The sequence below is a fragment of the Trachurus trachurus genome (genome assembly GCF_905171665.1).
Source record: "Trachurus trachurus genome assembly, chromosome: 19".
Classification (NCBI taxonomy): domain Eukaryota; kingdom Metazoa; phylum Chordata; class Actinopteri; order Carangiformes; family Carangidae; genus Trachurus; species Trachurus trachurus.
The window spans coordinates 2,674,627-2,701,511 of record NC_139913.1 but is presented as its reverse complement, the minus strand read 5'-3'; the positions used below and the strand labels follow the sequence as shown (position 1 = coordinate 2,701,511).

The following is a 26,885-nucleotide window of genomic DNA, read 5'->3' as shown; positions in this document are numbered from 1 at the left end:
AAACTAACATCAATGTTGGTTTACACAGTTAATTTAGACTAGATGTCAGTTGCTTTGGTGATGTTTCTGGTGTCTGTGTTCATGTCAAGAGGGATAAGTTGTTGCACACAAGTTGTCTTTTTCCCTGCAACAGTGATTGACGTGTGGGAGGGCTGAGGAGGGGCGGTGGGGTGGGGGTGAACATGCGCTAATGTGTTTGATGCGTTTCTAGTGACGCAGCGCGCATCCGTGAAACATCGCCGACGGACTTTGTCCGGACCAGTCGCGAGCTGCCGCCGTTGTGCTTCATTGAAAAACCACACGGTGACATAAATGAAGCAGGCAGCTCTCCTCCTCTAACTTCACACTCTCATCACTTCTCTTCTTCGTCTGTTATGACGGTTGCTGCAGCTTTGAGGCTCATTACCGCCACCTAGATTGGAGCGAGGACTCGACTTTTTTTTATTTTTTTTTTTAATATTCATTCAGACGTATTCGTCGCGTGACTGTGTGCACCGAACCGTGACCCCCGTACCGTGACGGCACGGGACGAATACATATACCGTTACACCCCTAATGTTTATGGTTAAAAAACAACAGCTGTTTGTTGGTTTAAAATGACCACGATAGCGATGCTAATTTGCATTAGCCTGTCTGTAATGTTTTAGGCTTCAGTGCTTCGGGTTCAGTTCGGTTGAAACTGAATCTTATTAAAAAACCCAAAATTCGTCCGAATCTGAAACCGATTCCTGGATTTGTTTAGAGCTGCAACAATTAATCGATTAATCGAACAATAATCGATTATTAAATGAATCGTCAACTATTTTGATAATCTAATAATTAGTTTGAGTAGTTTTTTTTAAAGAAAAAAAGTCAAAATTCTCTGATTCCAGCTTCTTAAATGTGAATATTTCTGGTTTCTTTGCTCCTTTACGACAATAAACTGAGTCTCTATTTGGTTTGTGGACAAAACAAGACATTTGAGGACGTTGTCTTGTGGTTTGGGAAACACTGGTTGGTCAATAAAATGTTAAAAACATCAAACAACTAGGCCTGACCGATAAATCGTTTAAATAATCAACAGATTAATCAATAAGGTAAATAATCGTTAGTTGCAGCTCTAGATTTGTTGCATCCCTGGTCTTTACGGCCCTGCAGCAGATGATAGATGAAATGCAGCGAACTGCAGCAGTCATCGACCTGAAAGCGTCGTGCACACTCACGTGTAGACGAAGGCCTTCCTCTCCCGCCGCATGTTGAGCATGTGCAGCCAGGCCACGGTGCTGAACTGCTGCCGCCACAGAGCGTGACCCGACACGCCGTCAGACTTGTTGTCGGAGAAGGTGAGCAGCTGCTGGTCCGTGTCGTCCACCGAGGCGCTGTCGGCCTCGTCCTCCGCCTGCTCCCGGTTGAACACGCTGTAGTCTGGAGACATTTAACAGGACAGGACTGATGGGTTGGTTGGTTGATTTATCTAAGTGTCGTGTGCATTACAGTCCACATGGGCTGTTAGGACACTAGACAATATAAATACTACGGAAGCGTATTATCACTTGAATAATAAAAAGAAAAATCCTGTTTTTTTGAATATTTTTTTCTGTTTTTCTGACTCATTTTTTTCCTCCTGTTTTTCGTGGTAATTCTTTTCTGACTTAGCTACTGAGATTTCAAAATCTTGTGAGAAGCTCCCACCTGCAAGTAACGTAAGGACTGATTTCAAAATAAAGGTGCTACATCAGACTGCTCTGATATTTTCTGAGGTGGAGTTCTGTAGTTTCCTTCCAACATAAATCTGAATTTACTTGGGAACACAGTGAAAATAAGAAAAATGAGTGGGGTCTTCCTTTGAAAATCTACAATGCCGGTGATAGCTCGACTGTATTTTTTTGTGGAGCATATCCACGGATGTATCTCATGGAACTAAGATGTAATAGATCCATGATGAAGTGGAGGCTTGACGGCTGCAGCGGTTAAACGTTACTTGCAGGAGGGAGCTTCTCGCGAGATTTTGAAATCTCGTTAAGTCAGAAAAAAATTAGCACGAAAAACTGAAAAAAATTAGTCAGAAAAACAGAAACAATTATTAAAAAAAAAAAACCCAAAAAATAAATTACTCAAGTGAATGCAATGAGATGGATAAAGAGTCTTCTCATGAGTTTGGATCCAAAGACTCATGCAACAGTTTACAGGCAGATTTTCCTGTATATAATATACAAAACAATAATAGTGAGTTGTAGTTTTATGTAGGATATAATGTTTTCTGTCTCAGCGTCGGTGTTTTTTCCATAAATCTGACCAGGACACAGATCTCCTCCTTGAAAAACCAACTCAACATGTCTCAGACAACCAAAATAAGTCGGGGTTCTTCGCCTGAACTTTTTAAAACAACGATTCCCTGAGCTCATTGTACAGAGGTTGTTGAAGATGAATTTGAAGATGAACGCCATCAAAATCACACAAAAACACAACACAAACAGAGGAGGAGAGAAGATGCTGTGATGCTTCAGCGTAACACTTCTCACCGGCTTGGTCCACTTCAGCCTCCGCCTCCAGACGGAGGAAAACATCCTCCAGCGTCGTCATGGAAACGCCGTAGTTGATAATTCCCAGGTCGGGCTGACAGTCGAGCTGCGAGAACAAGCCTGCGAGAGACCAGAGACAAATTAATGGTGACGCTTCCAACTCCACCGGCACCGTCGCCGCTGAGTCACACAGGAGTTGCAGGAATATTTTTATCTTTAGCTGTTTGTTGTTGCTGCTGCTGCTGCTGCAGAGCGGCAGAGGTTTACACCGCAGCTATGTACAGTATGTGCAGTGTGTGTACGGTGCATGTACAGTGAGAGCTGACGACCTGACCTGGGAACGTGTCCATGCTCTCGAAGGGCAGAGTGAAGGTCAGCTCGGCTTCGTGCTGCCGGGACAACTTGGCCTTAGGAACGTGCTGCTGGACCAGAGAGGTGATCTTCTCAGCTTCCCATCGCTCATTGATGGACATCCTGCAAAGAAACAGTCATGGTAAACTATACATACTGTCAGAATTAAGTATAGCTCTGGAAAAAATGAAGAGACCACTTCAAAATGATAAGTTCCTCTGGTTTTACTATTCATAGCTATGTGTTTGAGTAAAATGAACACTTACTGACAAAATTTCTCCCAAATTGGAAATAAATATATTGTCATTAGAGCATTTATTTGCAGAAAATGGCAACAGGTCGAAATAACAAAATAATTCTGGTGTTTTCAGACCTTACCGTATAATGCAAAGACACAACACAACACTACTTTTTAAACTTAGGAAGAGTTTAGAAATCAAAATTGGTGGAATAATCCCAATTTTTAATCGCAGCAGTGCTTTTTTTAAATTTATTTATAATCTTTCTTCCTCATTAAATATGATTTGGTTCAGGCGATCAGCTAAGTAGAGTGAGGTGAGCTTGTGTTGGAGTTCAATAGACCCTGGAATCGATGGCTGCCACATGTAGAGAAGCTGATTTATTAAGAACATTTTGGAGTGGTCTCTTTATTTTTTCCAGAGCTGTATATTTTGACATTTTCTTTCAGCATGAGCAGCAAATGAGTCACCAAAAGGACCAATAAGGTTTCAGGTTTTAATCGGTGACGATCTCCCCTATTTGAGAGTTGCAACAATAAATAAACTACAGAAGTGAGTGAGTGAAGTCTTCTTGCCTGAGGTGATATCCAACACCACACTTGGTCTTGAGGTACAGAGACGAGCCGACACACTTGAGCTGTCCTTGAGAGATCACAGCTTTACGATCTGCAGAGAGAGAGAATAACATCTGTGTTTACACGCCGAGCAGAGGCCGGACTGGGCTGCAGCAGCTGAAGGACACTGTGATGATGTTTGAGTAATCAATGCCTGGTCTGATTGATATTATGACTCAATAAAGCTCATTGCTTATTAGTTTAAGAGAAGCGGAGCATTTAATCAGCAGTGTGGAGCAGAGGAAGACGATCCTGACCTGCAGATTCCTAAAAGTCCTGAGGGAAGCAAAAGTCTTATCTCCTCAGATTAGATAGAGAGAGGAGGCAGGTTTATTATTATTATTATAGTAGCAGACTGCAGGTGGAGACTCAGATAGTTGATAGTCTCTTCTCCAATGTGTCAGATTCACACTGAAGGTGACAGAGAAATACAAAACCAAAGTTTCCTCTGATGGACATTAAAGTGAATGTTTGATAAGAGCAGCAGAAATGTGAACATTAGTCATTGTCAATACAGCACATTACTAATGTTTATTGTTAAATTTGACTTGTGTAATTGTTTAATCTGAATTTTGCAGCTGTGTGGAACCTATTCACTGTATTATCCACTGTATTTTTATCACTGCATTTATTGTATTCAGTATATTTGATCCTATTCTAAAGGCTGACCAGGGACAAAGACTGCACATTAGCTGAAGCTAGATGTCTTGTATGCATCACATTTGCCATTTTTTGTGCCAATGTTGTATGTATTGTCCCTGTTAATTAACATTAACATTAAATAAAAATACAAAGCAGGAGGATGTCGGGAGTAAAATAAAAGTTTAAATCTTGAAGCTTCCTGCTCAAAACCCTAAAAAAGAACAAACACTGCAGAACAATTTCAGCTTTTCAAATGGATAAAAGGCTGAAAAAGCTCTGCTGTGTGTGTGTGTGTGTGTGTTATGTAACAGGTGCATGTGTGTGTGTGTGTGTTTCCTACCAGCGAGGATGTCGGCCTCGTCCATGTAGTGCGTGCTGAGCACCGTGACTCTTCCGGCTCTGCGGCTCCTCAGCAGAGACCAGACCTGGTGCCGGGAGCACGGGTCCATGCCGGCGGTGGGTTCATCCAGGAGCAGAATCTGACACCGAGTCAGGAAGAGTTACTGAGACGTTTTAAAGACCAGGACTCACACAAAAACAAACCACAGTGTGTGAGCTCTTGTCTGTTTGAACCTGCAGGTACCTTGTAAGGCAAGGCAAGGCAATTTTATTAGTATAGCCCGTTTTTACCAACAGTTTGTCTCAAAGGGCTTCACATGGCATCACAACAACATCCTCGGCCCTTAGACCCTCACATCCACTGAGGAAAAACTCCATAGAAAACCCTTTTAACACTTTGTACGCTTTGTAGTGTTGCTGTCATCAACGAAAATTATGACGAAATATCATCGTCAACGAACCTTTATCACGAAATGACGAAAACGAAGACGAGACGCAACGTAAATAGTGGCCATGTGACGATAACTATGATAAAAGATACAATGCAAAATTGTTGTCGAATAAAGACAAGACTAAATGTGGCTTACAAAACAAGATGAGACGAAATAACGTCATAATGTTCAGTCGCACTATTATTATTATTATTTTGCAGTATTTCTGTTTCGTTTTTTGACGTCACTTCCTCAATCCACACTCGCGGCGTTATTTAGAAGATGCATCTTCCATGTCTGTAATGGATGTATTACAGACAATAGAACAATAATATAAAAATAAGATAAGCATGTTTGAATTGTGAAATTGGTTTGACTAAAAGAAAATTTTGGTTTCGTCTATAGTTACTATACTAGGTAATTATACTATATTGACTGGGTTAAATAGAATTACATTAAGAGATTAAAATCATTGACTAAGACTAGAGGAAAATAGTCTAGTGGGTTATTCTGACTAAAATGCTCAGAGATTTAGACGACTAAAACTTGACCAAACAAAAAAGAGCGTGAACGTGACTAAAACGAATAAAAACTAAAATGACAGTTCGGCACAAAGACTAAAGACTAAAACTAAAATGAAAACCGGCCGCCAAAAACAACACCAGTACCTTGGGATCTCCCAGGATGGCGATGCCGACTGACAGCTTCCTCTTCTGGCCTCCGCTCAGGTTCTTGGCATAAGCCGTCATGATCTTCTCCAAGTCCAGATCCTTCAGCACCTTGGAGACCTGCCACAGAGAAACAAAAACACAGATTAAAAGAATAGTTCACCCAAAATTCAAATTTCACTCATTATCTCCTCCCCCTCATGTGGACTAAGGGCTGGGAGAAGTTTCAGAGTCCTCCGTGGCTTATCTGAGTTACAGCGGGGCTCCGTGCAGCACTGCATGTCCATATGACGGTTGAGAACGGAGCTCACTTTTCTTCGTCCAAAAAGACACACCAAAAAACATCCAAATACCTCCATGCTGCTTGTCTGTAATGTCCCTCTTGTATTGAAGCCCCAACATGAAAAATTGTTCCCAAAAAAAAAAAAAAGTCTATATTTTAAGCTTGTTTGTAGGAGAAGCTCCCAGTGTCTCAGTTCACTGCTCTGCCGGTATCTGTCCGAATCTCGCGCGATTTGCACTGACGCCGGCGCAAATCGCGCAATCGCTTCATTACAAGAGGGACATCACAGACGAGCACTATGGAGGTATTTGGATGTTTTTTGGTGTGTCTTTTTGGACAAAGAAAAGTGAGCTCCGTTCTCAACCGTCATATGGACATGCAGTGCTGCACGGAGCCCCGCTGTAACTCAGAGAAGCCACGGAGGACTCTGAAACTTCTCCCAGCCCTTAGTCCACATGAGGGGGAGTAGATAAAAGATAAAAAGAAATTTGAATTTTAGGTGAACTATTCCTTTAAAACCTCATCTCTCCCGGACTAATATGACCACCTATATAAAAACAGAAGCTGCTGTTTCTCCTCTTCACCTCAGCATCGATATCCCCCGGTGGGATGCCTTTGATGGCGGCGAAGATCCTGAGGTGTTCCTCCACCGTCAGCACGTCGAAGATGATGTTGAACTGGGGGCAGATTCCCACCAGCTGCTTCATCTCCGAGCCGTCGGCGATCTCCGCCACCGGCGTGCCGTAGATGGTCGCCGAGCCGTTGGTGGGCGGACAGATGCCGCACAGGATGTTCATGAGGGTCGACTTCCCCGCGCCGCTGTGTCCCAGCAGAGCCGTGATCTGGCCCTCGTAGATGTCGAAGGTCAGGCCTGAGGAGGATGAAGGCATCATGAGATCAACCATATGAGATCACGGACCCCCATTGGACAACATTTTGAAGCAAACACCAGAAATACACAAATATTTGTTCTGAGACTGAAGAACGTTACTTTTTTTAGTCAATGTACGTTCAAATTAGGGGCCAATGGCGTGAATTTTTGGAAATATTGTAGAGAAAGTTCTGGAATAAAAGTGGTACAATTTCTCTAAAAACGTTTAAACATTTCTTTTTTTTTTTTGAACAAATTTTTTATTGTTTTTCAACAAAGACACAGAACATACAATTTGCCATCATGTCAGTTACAGAAATAGATAAAATAAAATAAAATAAAATAAAATAAAATAAAATAAAATAAAATACAGTATTGCCATCCATCAATTCTTCTAGCCGACCGCCCCCTATACACCCTCACAACACATATTGGTGCCCCTCCCCATATTGCTCCGCGTACACACAGATTTCACCCATTAATGTAGTCACAGTCATATCAGTATCCTATGCAGTAAGCAGTGATAAATCAAACAGATTAAAAACAAAACAATATGGTAGTGTGTAAATGCCACACTGCAAACAAGGACACTTAAGGATTCATCTCAGGTGGGCGTGACCATTGTAAGGAAGACTGGCCCCTCTTCACTAGCTGAGTCAATTCGTCAGGTAGGTAGTTAAGCAGAGGAGCCCACATTTCATTAAAGGACCTTTCATTACCCTTCACAACTGCACTAAGTCTTTCATGGGGGAGGACCCGGAATATTTCCCTATACCATAGGGTAACAGTAGGTGGTTTATCAGTGATCCAGTTAATTAAAATGCATTTTCTGGCCAATAATAATAATTTGTCGCATAATTTGAACTTCAAATGGGTTAAAGTCACCTCCCTTGATGGGAGGCCGAGGATGAAAAGGCCAGGGTCCTTCCTCATCTTTACTTGAAAAATACCACTCAGTTCCTGCGAGATTGTACCCCAAAATCTTTTTATCAATTTACATTGCCAGAAATAATGGTAGTATGTTCCAACCTCTCTATGACACTTATTACACAAAGGTGAAATCTGACGGTCCATCTTATTTAGTATGTATGGTGTTAAGTGTAGACGGTGTAGTATTTTATATTGTGTCTCTCTCAGTCTGTTACATGTAAAGGTAGATTTAAATACTTTAATGGCCTCCTGCCAGTCATCTTCAATATACTCTGTGTCAAGATCTTTCTCCCACTTCTGTGCAATGCTTGTGATATCGCCTGTGCTAAGAGAATATAGTAGAGCATAGAAGGAAGAAATAAAACGGGTGAGACCTTTTCGGGAGATGAGGAACCTCTCAACCTCACTATACATGACTGGATCAAGAGGGGGTAGGGTCTTAGATCCAACGTAGTGCCTGACCTGAAGAAAGCCATAGTGATGTTCTTTAGGAATACTGAATTTGGACTGCAATTGTTGGAAAGTCATTAGTATCATATTGTCATATAAGTCTCCAATCACACGCACCCCGTTGCCGTGCCACCTGTCAAAAATATTGGGACGGAGACCTGGGGGGAAATCCTGATTCCTCGTAAGAGGGGTCAGGAATGAGGCATAACTTCCTCTGCCTAGATGTTTACAAATTTCCTGCCACACTCTAATAGTGTTGTATATAATTGGATTATTCTTGATATCCCTATGTAGCTTTTTCTTATCGCTCATGGCCAAGCTCCATAGCGAGGATGGCAAAGAGGACCACGAGTCTAGACAGGGCTTGGATTCAAGATGAGCATGTAACCATTCCCATAGGAAGCGAGCATGGCATGCCCAGTTGTAATGAATTATGTTTGGCAGGCCTAGGCCTCCTTTGTCAGAGGGTAGCTGTAATGTTTTTATTTTCTGTCTCGGCCTCTTGCCATGCCATATGAATCTAGAAAATGCCCTCTCTATATCAAGAGCGACCTTCTTGGAGATCCACAGGGGTAACATTTGTAGGGGATATAATAGGGCTGGGCGATATATCGATATAAAAAATATATCGATATATTTTTTTATGGGATATGGAATTTGACCATATCGCATATATCGATATAGTTCAAATTTGCGCTGTGATCCTTGCTCCATTCAGGCTGCTGATCTGGAGCTCCCTGCACTGCTCGCCGCGCTCCGCTCCGCCCCTCCTCTAACTATTTTATTCATGCTTATCAGACCGCTGCTTCACCAGCTGACCGAGAGGAACGCACCGAGTCCACGTCGACCTCGTTGCCGTTAACGAGCCGAGCCGCGGCTCTAGAGGCTCAGTCAGCTGCTGTAGCACAGCTGTTAGCCGTTAGCTGTTATTAGCCGTTAGCACGCCGGCCCCTGCAGCAGCGTCAGAGCTCCAGACCTCTGTGAGCCGCGGTGCTTTCACCAGATTCAGCGCGTAAGGTTCGCGTTTACCCCATGGATCTATGATAATATAATACATCCATGGTTTACACACGTTTGTTTTCACTCTGGTCCAAACCGTGGGTCCGTGAGTGTCACGTGACGTTTCCATGACGACTGACCGGAAAAGACGTGGGGCACGTCACGTGACTCCAGGTTAAAAAAAAAAAATCTCTGAGAAATAACAGAGACACAAGGCAGTTGTTGTTTTTTAGTTTTTAGTGCAGACAATTGATAGTTTTTTTTTTTATTATTTCAAGAGTGCCTTTCTATAAGACTCTGCTATAGCTGGTGTTTATGTTACAGAAATGTCTTATAATAAATTATACATGATAATGACAATATTTTCAAATTTCCAGCCAACTTTTAACATTGATCTTAGAAGAGGCCTTATGGAATCACGCCTTCTAAAATCCATTACTCCATTACTTTGTTTTCAAAAAAGGTACTCTTGTCAGGCAGTATTTATGTTTATATTTTGTTATTTGAGCAACTGAACATTTATTCATGAACCAGATGAAGAAACCTGTTTATTATTTATTCATTTGATTTTGCAACTGTTCAGTGAAATAGCCAGTTTCAATAAAACTACCTGTGACTTGTCATATTTGGCTTTAACTTTGACTGAACATTTGCTCTCACTTTGCGGAAAAATATCGGGATATATATCGTATATCGATATTCAGACAAAATATATCGGGATATGACTTTTGGTCCATATCGCCCAGCCCTAGGATATAATAACCTGGGGAATACGTTCATTTTAATTAAACTAATACGCCCCATAAAAGATATAGGGAGGTCGTGCCATCTATCCAGGTCCTTCTTTATTTTAGTTACTATGGGAGAAAAGTTAAGCTTCCATAGCTCAGTCAGGTCTGGTGAGACTTTTATCCCAAGGTAGGTGAAGCCTGTGGGGGACAATTTAAAGGGGCAGTTAGCAAGTGAAGCCAGGTCAGTCGGACTGCCCAATGGCATAGCCTCTGATTTGCCATAGTTGATCTTGTAGCCTGAGAATGAGCTGAACTCCTGGATAATTGAGAGAATAGTTGGGATTGATATGTCAGGTTTTGTCAGGAACAACAAGATGTCATCAGCATAGAGTGCAATTTTATGGGTTGTCCCTCCTAACGTCATCCCATGTACGTCTTTGTGTTGTCTAATAGCCTCCGCTAGGGGCTCAAGTGCTAGCGCAAAGAGCAACGGAGACAGGGGGCAACCCTGTCTCGTCCCCCTACGCAGTGGGAAAGGCGACGACTGTGTGCCATTAGTTACAATACGGGCCTGTGGAGAGTTGTAGAGTATCTTAACCCATTTAAGAAAACCCCCCCCCAACCCAAACCTCCCAAGGGCGTCGAATAAGTATTCCCACTCTACCCTATCGAACGCCTTTTCAGCGTCTAAAGATACAGCAAGTCCTCTATGATTTTCTTTACTTGAGTACTGTATGATGTTCAGCAGTCTCCTCACATTTGTGAGGGAGAGCCTATTCTGTATAAATCCGGTTTGGTCTGTATTTATTAGAGAGGGCAAGAGTTTTTCCAGTCTTGTTGCAAGCAATTTTGATAGCAACTTACTATCCACATTAATAAGGCTAATGGGCCTAAATGAGCCACAGATATCAGGGGGCTTATCTTTCATAAGGATAAGTGTAATGTTTGCTAGATTAAGCGTTGGGGGGAGGTGACCAATCCCAAAGGAATCCAGATACATGTCAGTAAGTGGTCCGGCTATCAGGTGAGTCAATTTCTTGTAGAACTCCGGACAGAACCCATCAGGTCCTGGTGCCTTTCCACCCTTAAGGGATGCTATGGCTGCACGGACCTCCTTCTCAGTCACTGGTGCCGTTAATTTTTCTTTTTCTTCCTCTGACAGGGATGGGAGGGACACTTTATCGAGAAACTCCTTCCTCCTCTCCTCAGAAAACTCACATTCAGATGAATAAAGCTTCTGATAAAATTGCCTCATTATTTTATTGATGTCTTTGGTTTTGTAGTGTCTAACCTGATTGTCATCCAGCAGTGATGGTATCGTGTTTGACTCCGTTCTACCTCTTGCCAATCTTGCTAAAAGACGGCCAGGTTTGTTTCCTGACTCATAGAGCCTATGCTTTGCAAAAAAAATGGCTGACTCAGCCTTTTTAGTTAGCAGTTGGTTTAGGGCCGAACGAGCTGCTTCCAATTTTTTAGACAGAAATTTAGAGGGTGTACTTTTAAATTGTACCTCCAGCTGCTGTATTGTATTTTCTAAGCTAAGTTGTTCCTTCATAGCAGCCTTTTTCTGAGCTGTGGTATATGATATAATGCTCCCCCTAAGATAGGCTTTAGCCGTTTCCCATAGCAGAGATGGACTAACATCGGGAGTCTTATTAGTCGCAATAAAAACATTCCACTGTTTGGTAATATAATCAATGAATGGAGGACTGCTCAGTAGCGAGGGGTTCATCCTCCAGTGGCGAGAGGAGGGGTCAGTATAAGGAGGACAAATGCTCAAACTTACATGAGAGTGGTCAGAGAGTGAGCATATGCCAATTGAGCACTCCTTTACCCTATCCAAAACCACTCTGGATGACAGGAAAAAATCGATTCTTGAAAATGTCTGATGGGGATTGGAAAAAAAGGTGAAATCTCTCTCCCTGGGATTGGTCATTCTCCAAGTGTCAAACAGTTCTAAATCATGGCAGAACTCTTTTAGTCTGAGGCTCTTCCGAGGGATTGGGCTAGGTTTAGGTGGGGACTGGTCAAGGCTTGGGTCAGGCACACAATTGAAGTCGCCCCCTAATACAACATATGGGGTTGATACTGATGAGACCTCAGATAAGAGCTTAGGGAAAAAGGCAGAGTCGTATGAATTTGGGCCATATATGCAACCAATGAGTATCTGTTCCCCGTAAAGATAGCCTGAGATAAGGATATAACGACCATCATTATCTTTTATGGTTTTCTCTAAGGTAAACGGGAGACTACGGTGGATCAATATGGCTACACCTCTGCTATTTGTGTTGTAGGACGAGTAAAACACTTGGCCCACCCAGGACCTCCTTAATTTGAGATGTTCCAAATCGTTTAAGTGAGTTTCAGACAGTAAGGCTATTTGTGTTTTCTCCTTTTTCAGAAAAGCAAGGATCTTTTGCCTTTTAATGACATTATTGAATCCCTTAACATTAAGGGAAACTATTTTGAGATCACTCATAGCATAATAGAAATAAGAAGTAAAATGTTGAGTAATCTAGCACAGAGCTTTGTGACAGGGCAGAGGGGCTCAGTGTTTTTACCACAAACAGTCTGAGAAATGGACAGCTCCATGAAATATCTTATGGAAGGCTTCAGATATATGATGGCATAAGTAAATAAACATGACGGAACATCATGAACAAAGTATTCATCCCCAAACGATGAAATCCCAGCAATCACCCAGTTAAAGAATCCCCAGAACACCCCCCCTCCCCAACCCCCCCACCACCCACTATCCCGGAATGGGCCAATAGTGTGGCGCGTTGAACAACTAGCGGAGCACGTGAAACCGAGCAAAAACATCACTGAGAGAGAAAAAAAAAGAGAAAAGAAAAAGAAAGTCTTCTCCACTCCCCCGCTCACCACGAGTTAAGAAGATCACAACCATACAAACTAACATGGTTATATTTTAGCAACCAGCTTGAGCCCTCCATCAACGTTAATTGTAGTGAATTGCAGCATAATGTGAGAGGAAAAAAAACAAAACAAAAACAGCTAAGAATTAACTTAACCACACAAAGTTTATCTAACACACCTTCTCACAAATTATGAAAGATCTGACCATGTCTGCAATGAGCAAAACACGCGTATTTTTACATCACCTCTAGCTCAGCTCAGCCCGTCCACGTAGGCAAGCGCATCCTTCGGTGAGTGAAAAGAGTGACTTTTTCCTCCGTGGGAGAAACTCAGGGTAGCGGGGAAGCGCATGGAAAACCGTATGTTCATGTCAATAAGTCGTTGGCACACTCCGTTAAACGCACGTCTCATTTCCTTGACTCCACTAGCCAGATCTTGTCGGATGAATATGGGCTGTCCCTCATGTGTCAGCGGTCCTTTCTCCCTGGCCGCGGCGAGAATCCTCATCTTATCCCTGGGGTTGTGCAACTTGATAATCACTGCGCGGGGCCGGTTGGGCTTTGGCGGGCCGAGGGACCTGTGGGCACGGTCAATTTTAACGATGCCCCGCTTGGTCTCCAGGTTCAGCAGTGTAGGCAGCCATTTCTCAAAGAACGTAACCGGCTGTCGGCCCTCCGCGTTTTCTTTGAGGTTGAAGATTAAAATGTTGTCCCTGCGGCTGCGTCCCTCAATATCAATGCTCCTCTCAGTCAGGGCGCACACTTTAGTCTCCAGTCCCTTCAGCCTGGACTCCATGGCCGACATGTTGTCCTCCACGTCCGAAACGCGACACTCAGCTTCGATGATACGTTTTGTGTTGGACTCCAGTCGTGTAGTAATATTTTCCAATGTGGCTGAGAGATCTCCAAACTTCTTCTCCATCATCGTTGATATTCTCTCAGCGACATATTGTGATATTTCCATAGCAAGGGCTTCGTTGTCCACAGCAGGTGTAACGTTAGCATCCTCGCTAGCTGCCGCGGTCTGGTTCGGTTCTGGTTCCTCAGCAGACATATTTACCGCGGGTTCGGAGGCTTTTTGTGTTCGGCGTGTTGTCTGGTTGCTTTTAAGTAAGTTTTTGTAAGGTTGTAATTTTTTAAAATGAGGTTAATAGTGACATATAGCTCAGTAGCAGCGGGAGCTCAGCAACGGTCGACTGCTCAGGGTGACGACATCACGTGACTCCCTAAACATTTCTAAAAAAAAAAATTCTACAAAAAAAAAGTGAGCAAATTTCTAAAAAAAAAAATAAAAAAAATAAAATAAAATTTAAATTCTAGAAAAAGTGGTAAGATTTATAAAAAAAAAATAATAATAATAATAATAATAATTCTAGACAAGAGTGGTAAAATTTCTCAAAAAAAAAGTTTAAAAAAATTCTATAAGACACTGGTAAACATTTCTAAAAAAAAAAATTATTATAATAAAAAAAGGTGGTAAAAATTTCTCAAAAAAAAATGCCATAAGAAATGCAGAAAAAAGTGAACCACGAGCCTTCAGAAACTGTGACCAGTTATTCATAAGGGAAGCAGTGTTATTGCTTAATACTGGGCATGTTTTTGTTTTTGTATGCACTTTGATTTGTGCCTGGGTTTAGATACGATCAGGATGTTTATTCTTTATTTCAAAAGTGGAGTTAAGTATTGCCACTACAACCTCAGTTTCTGTTTAGTTGAAGCTTGTTTTGTTGTTTTATGCACTTTTTGATGTGCCAATTTTTAAAGAGAAACAATAAATAAATACTACTTGTTTTTCGATATACATAATTTGTGTTACAGTAGATTAAAGGCACAAGCTGCTGAAAATGAAAATTTGTACTTGAATAGCCCTGACATGTTAGAGTAACGTTGAGGCCTCACCTCTCAGAGCCTCCACCACGCTGTCCTTCTCCTTGTAAACTTTGCGGATGTTGTTGATGCTGTGCGGACGAGCGATGAAGGAGAGATATGAGAGAGAGAGGGAGATGAGAGAGAAGTGTAAACACAGCATGAGTGTCAGAGCGAGGAGCAGCTCTCAGGTTACAGGCTGGTCCCCGCGGAGCAGCGACGCTTGGCACCGGACCAACAACAGAGCTTCAAACTGAGCCAGAGACTCCTTCAAACCAAACCACTCATCCTCTGAACAGATATAAACAGATATCCTTGTGCACAGAAATAAGCTACAACAATAGATGCTGAGACTTTTACCGGATGGCTTCTTTCCCTCTGAACTCGGGAGAAACCGGCTCCACGGACTCGTCTCCTCCCGGCGCTCCGTTCACCTCGGCGTCGTACACCGAGCTCACCTCGACGTAGCGCTTTGTGCGTTTGGACCAATAGGACGGTTTCAGGAAGTAAACCAAGGACCGCCTCATCCCAAACTCACCTGCACAGATTGAGATTAAAGGGGATAGTTCAACATTTTTAGCAAATTGGCCCATTGCCATAATTCCTATAGTCATAGCAGTAGGTTTGTTACCTTTAATTGTCGGTGCAAGCTATTTTTAGAACAGCGGAGCAGAGCCGTGAGCTGCTCAGAGCTACGCTACGGAGGCTCATGGGATTTCTTGGTTTCCCTCATCAAACTAATACACAATCCAACAATTTCAAAACATGCAGGGATACAGTGTGTGTGTGTGTGTGTGTGTGTGTGTGTGTTGACTCACCGGGCAGCACCTGGTCCAGGTAGATGGCCAACAGGAGGTAGAGGACGCAGTCGAGCACCAGCATGATGAGCGGCACATAGAGAGGGTGGGGGCCGTTGGCCAGCGAGGAAAACACAGCCCCGTCTCCCTGAGCCTCCAGGTAAACCACCTGACGGATTGAAGGTTAAAGTAATATGTATATGTATATTACACATAAGTATGTTTGTTTATGTCTTGGGTTTGGGGAATGGGATAGAAATGACTCCGGGAATACGTCGTGAGTCGCTATTGCAGGAACCCCAGGCACATTTTAACCATATTGAAAAATTAAAAAGTAGTTTTTGCCCAAAAAATTGCTGTTTACCTATCTAGTTTCATATGGTTCATCCCAACCTTAGATCAGCAGACAATCAGAAGGCCAAAAAAGGGTAAATTGCAATGATTATGGCTTCACATTAGATGAAGACATAAAATTCAGTATCTCAAAAAATTTGAATTACAAAAGACCAATTAAAAATGTTGGCCCTCTGAAAATTACCTTTCACCACCTAAATACTTGGTTGGGGCTGTTTGACTTGAACTATTGAATGGATTTTTCCTCCAGGTGAGCGTTGTGTGTTACCTGGGCGATGCCGATGGAGAAGGCGCTGGGCGAGAGCAGGCAGAGCAGCCAGACCAGCGGCTGAGGGAAGTCCTTCATCAGCACGGTGAAGAGCGACAGGCAGCCGAACACCACCGTCAGCATGGAGCCCACGGTGCTGGCAAACTTAGGCTTCTTAAACAACGGAGTCAGCATGAAGGAGAAGAAGATCTGAGGAGGAGTAGGAGGAGGAGGAAAGAAAGAGATGATGATGAGTGCATGAGAGGAAACTATGGTTGTGTCCGAAATCACTCACTCATCCCCTCCTCCCTACTCACTATATAGTGAATTCAATATAGTGACTCACTGGTCAAACACTTTCGGACACTACTCCGCCGCACAGTTAATGACGTATTATGTCGCGTAATTAAAACGTTTCGACCGCGATCGTAACGGCCGGCGTAGGTACCATGGATACAGCCATGGTAACGGCCGGTGTAACTAGCATAGACCTACGGGTGTATAGGTACCAACATAAAAAGAGGAGTAAAGCAATATATTAAGCGGTAATAATTTAACCATAAAGATGTTCAATCAAACCCACATAGTTTGAAACAACGTTCACAACAACGTGTCACAACTAAGCATAAAGTCCGCTAGCTTAATGCTAACGTATAATGTAAAACACCATAGATGGGCTAACAGAAATTAGCCTCGCTATCCAGAGTCTGTGGTTAGTTTTCTAACGTTTGTTAAGAAATTTGCTCTGACGTTTGTTTTGGGAGTCAGTGGAAACCGCGACCGGACAACTCTGGCAGCCTGGACACATTTATTGAGAGGCTGCTGCACTACTGCATTTATTTGGTAGCTACACCGGTCACTACTTGCATTTATTTGGTAGCTACACCGGTCACTACTTGCATTTATTTGGTAGCTACACCGGTCACTACTTGCATTTATTTGGTAGCTACACCGGTCACTACTTGCATTTATTTGGTAGCTACACCGATCACTACTTCATTTATTTGGTAGCTACACCGGTCACTACTTAATTTATTTGGTAGCTACACCGGTCACTACTGCATTTATTTGGTAGCTACACCGGTCGCTACTTGCATTTATTTGGTAGCTACACCTGTCACTACTTCATTTATTTGGTAGCTACACCGGTCACTACTTCATTTATTTGGTAGCTACACCGGTCGCTACTTGCATTTATTTGGTAGCTACACCGGTCACTACTTCATTTATTTGGTAGCTACACCGGTCGCTCTGGGCCGCTGTGGTAACGGCGATCCGTGACCGCAATGCATGATGGGATATCTCGCTCCGGTTAGTGACCATCGGATGTTCACTACATTTCGCGGTGAATTGTGGGATAGATTCAGTCACTACAGTATATAGTGAACATCAATAATCACTAAACATTCGGACAGAACTACAAAATGGCATGGTCACTATATAGCGAGTAGGGGGTGATTTCGGACACAGCCAAAGACAAACGGATGAAGAGAGGACGTTTCTGCTGCTGTACTCTACTCACAGATGAAATCCCATAAAGGAAGATGAGGGAGAAAATGACAAAGAAGTCGCTGTTGGGAAAAAGCGCCGTGTAGGTGGCGATGATGGACATCAGGATGGACATCATGGTGACGAGTGCGGCGTACAGCAGTCCCCATGACAACCTGAGGATCAACACAAAACATTATGTTCATGCAGACACACACACCTGCAGCTACAGAGACACACTTCCTGTTTAAAGTTTGTTTTTGTTTTTTTTACCAGAAGGCCGAGTCGTACAGTCCCATCATGGTCATGGTGTCTTTGAGGCGATGCTCCTTCTCCGCCGCCACGTTGACGATGAGGAAGGTGACGAAGGGCGTGAAGGCCAGGACCAGGTAGATGGAGATGAGGGCGTGAGGGAACTTCTGCACCTCCACCGACCCGGGCTGACCCATCATCACCACCTTCAGGTCCATCTCACTCCACACCGAGCGCTTTGTCTGCATCTGAGCACAACAACCAGACCACACAGGTTGTTTTAAACTTAAAGGGATAGTTCAACATTTTGGACAAATTGGCCCATTGCCATAATCCCTGTAGTCATAGCAGTAGGTTCGTTACCTTTAATTGTCGGTGCAAGCTATTTTTAGAACGGCGGAGCAGAGCCGTGAGCTGCTCAGAGCTACGCTACGGAGGGAAATACAGAGTCTGCTTGATGAAAAACTGTCCCTGAAGGCAACGTGCATCAGAGGTTTTGCATGAATTTCCCTCTAAAACAACTCTGTCTGGTAACGTTGTGTTATTATCTCATAGCGTGGTGAATGTGCAGCTCACAACTTGTCCACCAGAGCGTTGTGGAGTTGTTGGATTGTGTATTTGATGAGTTTGATGAGGGAAACCAAGAAATCCCATAATGAGCCTCCGTAGCGTAGCTCTGAGCAGCTCACGGCTCTGCTCCGCCGTTCTAAAAACAGCTTGCACCGACAATTAAAGGTAACAAACCTACTGCTATGACTATAGGGATTATGGCAATGGGGCAATTTGCTAAAAATGTTGAACTATCCTTTTAATGATTAAAGAAAAACACACACACAATTATTACTCAGACAGAAAACCTCTTAAAGGACATTGCGCTAATTTCCCAGGCGTCTCACCTGGATGATGGCGGCATCGATCAGAGACTGGAGGCGGATGAAGCCGGAGTACCAGTAATTAGCTGCTCTGCAGTTCACTGAGCTGGTGAAGCAGCTGGCTGGAGGAGAAGGAGCACAGAGACAGACAGCATCAGCTCTATATCACATCTACATCACATACAGAACGGTGCAAATGTTTTAGTCACGTCAGACATTTAGATTCTTATCCATTAGGGGTGGGAGAAAAAATGGATTCACATAAATATCGCAATATCTTTTTTTTATATTGTGCAATGTGCATTTTTTCGCCTTTTTTACATACAGAGAGTACAGGTTTTGAAAAGGGTTTAAGTTCACTTTATAATGGAGTATGTTCATTTATAGGCTCCTACAGTGTTTGTGTGCAGATAAATGTTAAAAATGCTAAAGACTAAAAATCGAGAGAATCGGCAATACCGTAGAATCGCAATTTAAATCGAATCGGCATCCAAATAATCGTAGAAGAATCGAATCGGGAGAAAAGCATATCGTCCCAGGCTCAGCCCTATTATCCATTATGCAGCACCATCAGAGAGGACGCACATTTATTCTGCAGCAGGACAACCACCCAAAGAATTACAGCGAGAGTCAAAAATAACAACAAGAAGCAGAGTGAGTCCTGCAGCAGATGGTGCAGCAGCCCCCCCACAGAGTCCTGGTCTCAACGTTATAGAGTCAGACTGGGATTACATGAAGAGACAGAAGAAGATGCTTCAACAACCTGCAAGTCAATAACCTGGAAAAACTGTGTGCATGTGTGTTGGAGGAGAACTGGAGCTGTTTTAAAGACAAAGCCTCATGGTCACAGCAGGTTTCTTCTGTTCACTGAACTGTATGAAGTTATCTGAAGTTATCTCCTCCCCCTCATGTGGACTAAGGGCTGGGAGAAGTTTCAGAGTCCTCCGTGGCTTCTCTGAGTCACAGTGGGGCTCTGTGCAGCACTGCATGTCCATATGGCGGCTGCGAACGGAGCTCACTTTTCTTCGTCCAAAAAGACACACCAAAAAACATCCAAATACCTCCATAGTGCTCGTCTGTAATGTCCCTCTTGTATTGAAGCCCCAACATGAGAAATTGTTCCGAAAAAAATTAAATAAGTCTATATTTTAAGCTGGGAGCTTCCGCTACAAACAAGCTTAAAATATAGACTTATTTAATTTTTTTCGGACAAGAGGGACATTACATACGAGCAGCATGGAGGTATTTGGATGTTTTTTGGTGTGTCTTTTTGGACAAAGAAAAGTGAGCTCCATTCTCAACCGTCATATGGACATGCAGTGCTGCACGGAGCCCCGCTGTAACTCAGAGAAGCCACGGAGGACTCTGAAACTTCTCCCAGCCCTTAGTCCACATGAGGGGGAGTAGTAGATAATGAGTAAAATTTGAATTTTGGGTGAACTATCCCTTTAACCGATAAATTAATTAAACCCTATTAATGGCATTATTTCTGAAAAGCTCTTTGGTCGTTGTGTTTATCTCCGTGGATTAAGTTTAAAACTCCCAAACCTCCCTCCTATCCCTCCCTTCACCCGCTCACTGACGTCTGATCGGGATGTGATTCCTTACAGATCCTCTCAGGAGGATCAGGATCAGGATCAGGGAAAAGCAAGAGCCTGGATTTTCCACAGATTAACAACGAGCTGTAAATCTGGATTTTTTTTTTTTTTTTTTGGATTAGCCCTTTAAGAACATTCACATATTTCTCCCTGTCTCTCTCTCTCTCTCTCTGTCTCAGCCTTTCCACCGTTGTTAAGAAAGATTGTGCTCTTCTGTTTGTTATTGCTGACCCAGTTTGAGGTTGTGCAAACGGTGGAGATGTTGTTCATCCGTTCTGGTCGGGAGGAAAAACCGCCGTTGTTATCAAGGGTCTGATTAATGGGAGTGCTGCAGATGTTTTTCTTTGTGATAGGCGCTCGGCTCTCGGCTCAGCCTCATCTCATCTCTCTGCAGTGCAGAGGAGTTTGAAAAAGGCCGTTGTGCTTTGTGTTTTTGCTAAAGGACGGACGCATCATCAGCCTTGGTGCGTTTTCACCATGACGCCACGGGGACGGTGATTCACGCAGGAAATCCATCACTGAGTTCATGTAACGCCCTCGCCGAGTCCTTAAAACGCTCCAGTCAGGAGTCAGCAAGGTCGATTATAACACACCGGGTAAAGGGATACTTCACCCAAAATCATATTTCACCAATCATCTCATGCTAAGGAAGGATAGAGTTCACTTTTAAATGGTCCAAAACACACACTATGAAACATCCAGATACCTCCATACTGCTCGTCTGTACTGACCCAAGTGTCCTGACTCCTGAAGCCGCCACATGGAAAAGTTGTTCAGAAAAAATTAATTTGATCTCTGTTTTTAGCCTTGTTGTAGCAGTAGCTCCCAGCAAATCTCACAAATGTTCTTCCGTGTTTACATTGCTCTATTTTATAATTTTTAAAGTGTAAAGTGCCTATATGCATCTGTAAAAGCGCTTACAAATAAAATGTATTATTATTATTATTACTACATCATACATCCAATGGTTTACAATGACGAACCAACATCTTGCAGCAAATCTCGTGCATGTGCACAAACATCAACAGAGCCACTGGGAGCTACGGTGAGTAGAAGATTGGTGAATTATCGATTTTGGGTGAAGTATCCCTTTAAGGGTTGTATTTTTTTTTAAATCACTTTTACAGACTTGGTTTTCTTCTTATTGTTTTCCTTTTGTTTCCTATCATTTTTATTCCCAGTCTTCATGTTCCCTTACTGCTTTAGTTGGTTTAGTTTTCCATCCGACTTTCAGTAGGATTAACCGTCACTTTTGCCTCATTTTAGTTTTCTCAGTTTTACTTTTACGCCTTCTTCTACTTTAACTCTTTATCCCATCTTTTTTCCTTCCTTGGCATGACGGTGAGTAGAAAACTGGTGAATTATGGATTTTGGGTGAAGTATCGTACTATAATCTAATAAAATGTAGGTTTTACCAATAGACTCTGTGTAGTCGCTGGGCAGCGGCAGCTGGTTGTAGGGGAAGCGAAGTCTGTACGACATGGCGGCGTTGTCCATGAACACAACACCGACGTAGCTGGACGGCTCGTACAGACTGGCGTTCTCCAGATCCTCCTCGCTGGCAAACATCTCCAGACGGTCCTGCATGTCTGAAACAACAACACAACAACACGAGGAGGAGGAGGAGGAGGAGGAGGAGGAGGAGGAGGAGGAGGAGGAGGAGGAGGAGGAGGAGGAGGAGGAGGAGAAACAGTATGATTAAACATCCAAGAAAGAAAAACTCAGCTCAGGGTTGAATTTAACACTTAACGCTCCGCTGGGGCGTTGGTGCCCCCACGCGGCAGCGTCGGTACTTTTCAGAGTATCTCGGAAACCACACAACGAAATTTATTGGGGAAAATTGTTATCAAAAGCTTTTATCAAACTCTTTGGGCGATCTATCGTGGGCTCGGAGCAATTATAACCTTTCGAGAAGATTTTCAATCCAGCCGTTAAGTGCGGCGTTTTTTGCGGGAACTTTGTAAAGTAAATCCAATGTGATAACTCCGTGATAATGTGATTATTTGTTACGTTTTATGATAAAGACGTGTAAATTATATTACCGGGCCTCTATTTTGAGGCCTGACGTAAACAATGACGACTTCCGGTCGGTCTCTCGACCAATCAGATGCTCCGATTTCTTCTTCTTTTGTTTTGATGATGGTAACATCCAATCAGGAGCAGCCAAAGATCAACATGAAGTAAGATAGTTCTATGCCCGTGTCAAAAACAAAGGAATAATAATCCCCCATGGCCAAAATAAAGAAAAATAAACATTTACACACAACCTTTGCACATGGAAACGTAGCCTACACAAGCTTAGCTTCATGCACTGTATGAAATGTGCACGTTCTTATGCTAAAGGCGCGTTTCCACTACATGGTACCGGCTCGGCTCGGCTCGACTCGACTCGGCTCGGCTCGGGTACCAGATACTATTCTAGAGAGCGTTTCCATTACAGGATAGTACCGGCTTTAGAGTAGCCGGTCGTCATAGCGACCGGCGGCGCTTAACAAAATAAAACGAAACTATAAACAGGATTTTCCCCGTGGTTATGCCACATTTTTACCTTAATTAAAAAGCTCCGGAGTAATTTGATAGTTAACTACATGACTTGTGACTTGTTACGAGTGAGAGCGGAGGCTCTCTGCCTTCACCTGGCCTCTCACGGCTGAAAACCAACCTTGTAACATCCGTTACCTGGCCGCAGCCCCCCGGTGTCCCAGCTGAGCTCTCCTCTCCTCTCTGCTGCACCGCCACACAAACACGCTCCGTAACTGTAAGCCTTTGTTTTTGACAGTTAAGACTTCATATACACATCGTAACATCCTATGTGTTATATAAAGTTATCCACCGCTCCGTATTGATTTTTCGCCGGCTTCGTTGTCAACAAACCCACATGGCCAGACGGGGAGGGGCGGGGGGGCAGCGACAGTGGAAAAGCGACCAGACTTGCATAGTTTGTTCATTTTAAAACATTTATTTATTGAAATGTGGTGATATCTGATGACCCGCGGCCACCGGTGACGACTCTCTGACCACTCTCTGACCAATCAGCGGTCCGCAATGTTTACACGTCACATTTTAGTACCGCTTCAGCTGTTTTGGAACCACGGCTGAGCAGGTACTAAAAAAATAGTACCGGGTACCAGATTCCAGGTACTTTTACGTAGTGGAAACGCAAAAAGGCCGAGTCCAGTCGAGTCGAGTCGAGCCGGTACCATGTAGTGGAAACGCGCCATAAGTGCACTCCTGATAGCTACAGTAAGGCCTGAGAGAATCATATTTGAGAATGAAAAAGCTTATTCATTGTTGATCTCTGTGTCTAGTTTTTATACTCATATAATTATTAATCCATTCATGTGAGATCGTTTCAGCATACATATTTTGATAGCCAAGGTTGTCCTGAAAAAATAAATGTTTATTACTCGACTGTACATGGAAAGGTTGAGATTATATATGCATTAATAGACAGAAAGACCAAGACCAAGCGGGCAAAAAGTAGCAAAAAATGACTTGGTGTTCTGTAACAGATAAAACTCAGGCGCTTGCTTACGCATCTCCTGGGCCACCTCCTCCATGATGTGGTTGGTGATGTTGGTGATGGGGGTGTAGCCCAGCCCCTTGAAGAAGTGCTCCTCCCGCTCCAGCTCCAGGGTGCTGATGCCTCCGTAGTAAACGTGGGGGTTGAGGGTGCTGATGAGGATCAGCAGACCCAGCAGCAGCAGAGGTAAGAACAGCTCCTGCACAGACACACACAACAAGATACAGGCTGAACAGCTGCTGCTTCTTCCTCCTCCTCCTCCTCATATTTCCTGGTGGTGATGAACTACAACGGCCTCTTCAAGGACGACGGCTTCATCAAACCTCATGACAAATGACAGTCACAACACATGAACCATTTTTCTCTCCTCTCAATCCAATAATAATAAAAAGACGCTACAGCAGCTTGACCTTGAGCGACTCAATTGAAGCAATAAACTGAGAGCTGGTAAATCAAGAAGAGGATCCAGGCCTCCAGTTAGTGGATTTATGAGAGTTTATCTGAGCACACAAAACAACTATAATCTCAATTAGTAAACACTTTGTCCTCCCAAGCTCTTCTTCTCCTCAGTACAAACATTTATATCAGACTTAAACAGCCGTTGACAAACACTCGGCATCTCCAGCAGGAGGTTAACAGGAGGAATTATTCACGCTGCTGCAGCTTAAAGGAATCCCTGGACGTGGCTAACTGCTGCTCAGGAGAGGCTGCAACTCTTCGAAAGAAATTTTGATACAAAGAGACATTAAAAATGCATCAGTGCAACTTAAAGCCAAATGAAAAATGCATGGCCTGAGCAGAAGGAAAGGAGGAGGAGGAGCGAGCCTTCCTGTTTATCTAATTCCAAAATCAAATGTTATTCTGTGAAGGGGAACACTTCAGCAAGGACAGAGGGTTTGGATGCCCTTTTCTTTTTGTTTTTTTTCTAGGTTGCATTTGTGCAGCCACAAGTGAACTGAGTCACAGACGTGACAACGCCACCACATGAGAGGCTCATTAGCTGCGGCTGAGGTTTCCCTGGAATAAAACCTGAGAGAGCTGCACAGACACGGTCCGAATGGATGGATCACATCGGTGCTCTATCAGTGGTCTCATGTTTAACTCACTGCTTTAATGTATTGAACTGTAAGCAAATAACAACTAAGAAAAGGCATCTAATTACTTTTATGGAGTCAGTAGATCTCCATTTTCCAGCAGCGTAACCTCAGGTCCACACATTAAGCTCTATAATTGAATAAATCACTGACACAGCAACAGAACAACGGACACGTCTGCTGGATAAAATAGAAAAAAGAAAAACTGCAACACAGCAACAATAGAAACTCAAAGCACCTGCAGCAGGGAAGTCACGATTATAGATTTTTTTGGTACGATTATTGTCAGAGAAATAATCACGGCATTACGATTATTCTGCATTAAAGGGACAACGAGGAGTTTTGTTAAAGCGAAGTGTTTTCTCACTACATTTATGAGCCGCGGCACCATGAAATTCTTTGACTGGTGCAAGACAGACTCATGTTTTCATTCATCAAGAATTAAAGTCAGAAACGGCGATTCGGCGGCGTTATTCTCATGACTCGCCACGAAACCGAAAGTAAAGAAACGCTGGTCGGCTCGCCCAGCATTTCCACCACCACTAATAATAACAAAATAACCATAGAGACAAAACCATAGATTTATCTAAAATGGACCATTAACAAGTGGTAACGTAGATTCATCCACATTAACGTGAGACTTTTTTATAATTCCTACCAATCCAATGTTACATTAGGTAAATGGACCAGTCCAGTATCTGAGCATTTTACTTTGGCGCTCATCTGCCGACACGGTTCATACATAATCTTTTTCAGAAAGTGACGGTATTTAGGAATCTTTGTGATCAATTAATTGTGTCGTGTTTATTACCGTGATTAATTGTGAAAACAACAAGTAATTGTGCCATCCCTAACCTGCAGACTCTGCTGCTTGGTCCTCCACTTGATGAGCAGGTTCTTGTAGAGCAGACTTCTCGTCTGGTGCCAGACCCCAGCATCTTTCCTGTAGATGGACGGCATCCTCCCAGCATGCCTCATCTGGATGACGTGTGGTCGAGAAGTCGCTCTAATGCTGGCCTCAGCTGCAGGGCAGACAAACACTCACATTAATCACAGGTTCGGCTTCATTAGCTGGTGTTTTGTCCCTTTAAACGTTTTGTATTTGATACTTTTCTACTGTAAAACAACAGGATATTGTGCTTCTGTCAGATCAAATCAAGCAACACATGAGCTGTGGTGGGTGAAAAAAAAACAAACCATGTTGGTCATTTAACACAGAGAAAATAACCAGCAGCACATTGAAGGATAATGATGCAGCCGCCCTAATTATGATGGCGTTATGATTCAATAGCTTTGATGGCTTTTCCACAGCAATGTAATAATGGCTCATGAGTGGAGTGATACATTAGCAACTAAGTAAACGTCCAATAAATTGTCTCTGAGAGCACTAATGCACTTCAGTACAGCAGCCTATGCACTTGCCCCGGAATAACCTCTTTCAAACTTCCTTCATTTGCATTTATAAACTACATAATGTGAGTGTCAGATGGATAAAGCTGAGGTAACAACAGCACATCGGGTTCATCCAGCTCTGAGCAGCTGCGGTTCAAGTCACAGCTGCTGTTAGATCTAGTTCAATAGTTATATTTAAAAATATATCAGCAAAGTCTATTCTATATAAGCAATGGGCTGCAGACTGACAGTGTTCTATTTCGTCCCTCCTGACCGCCAGAGGCGGTGCTTTAAGCACTGGATAACTCCGCCCGCGCTAGCGCATGTCGAGTACGAATAACAACAATGTCACCTGTGACCCCTGCATGACCCCCGGGAGGCTATATCTTCCGGTGTCAGCAGGCAATCGGCTCCTTCATTCTTCTCGCGACCGCGCGTCGAGGTGTACGTGAGTATAGCATGGCCATTTAATTGGCC

At 43.2% G+C, this 26,885-nt stretch overlaps 1 protein-coding gene across 3 annotated transcripts in view; it reads right to left on the bottom strand.

Annotated features, from left to right (window-relative positions):
• Positions 1 to 26,885, bottom strand: part of abca5 (ATP-binding cassette, sub-family A (ABC1), member 5) — a 52,393-nt gene that overhangs the window by 16,867 nt on the left and 8,641 nt on the right. For all 3 annotated transcript variants that reach the window (XM_083994370.1, XM_083994368.1, XM_083994369.1), the window contains 17 exons: positions 25,872 to 26,038; positions 23,935 to 24,121; positions 21,815 to 21,988; positions 18,826 to 18,923; positions 17,951 to 18,177; positions 17,712 to 17,853; positions 16,211 to 16,399; positions 15,610 to 15,757; positions 15,152 to 15,329; positions 14,825 to 14,883; positions 6,653 to 6,939; positions 5,786 to 5,905; positions 4,688 to 4,826; positions 3,667 to 3,757; positions 2,836 to 2,975; positions 2,502 to 2,621; positions 1,203 to 1,404 (listed from right to left, as the gene is read on the bottom strand). In XM_083994370.1, coding sequence (XP_083850496.1) covers positions 1,203 to 1,404; positions 2,502 to 2,621; positions 2,836 to 2,975; positions 3,667 to 3,757; positions 4,688 to 4,826; positions 5,786 to 5,905; positions 6,653 to 6,939; positions 14,825 to 14,883; positions 15,152 to 15,329; positions 15,610 to 15,757; positions 16,211 to 16,399; positions 17,712 to 17,853; positions 17,951 to 18,177; positions 18,826 to 18,923; positions 21,815 to 21,988; positions 23,935 to 24,121; positions 25,872 to 25,994 — 2,624 coding nt within the window. In that variant the 5' untranslated portion in view covers positions 25,995 to 26,038. The remainder of the gene's footprint in view (positions 1 to 1,202; positions 1,405 to 2,501; positions 2,622 to 2,835; positions 2,976 to 3,666; positions 3,758 to 4,687; positions 4,827 to 5,785; positions 5,906 to 6,652; positions 6,940 to 14,824; positions 14,884 to 15,151; positions 15,330 to 15,609; positions 15,758 to 16,210; positions 16,400 to 17,711; positions 17,854 to 17,950; positions 18,178 to 18,825; positions 18,924 to 21,814; positions 21,989 to 23,934; positions 24,122 to 25,871; positions 26,039 to 26,885) is intronic.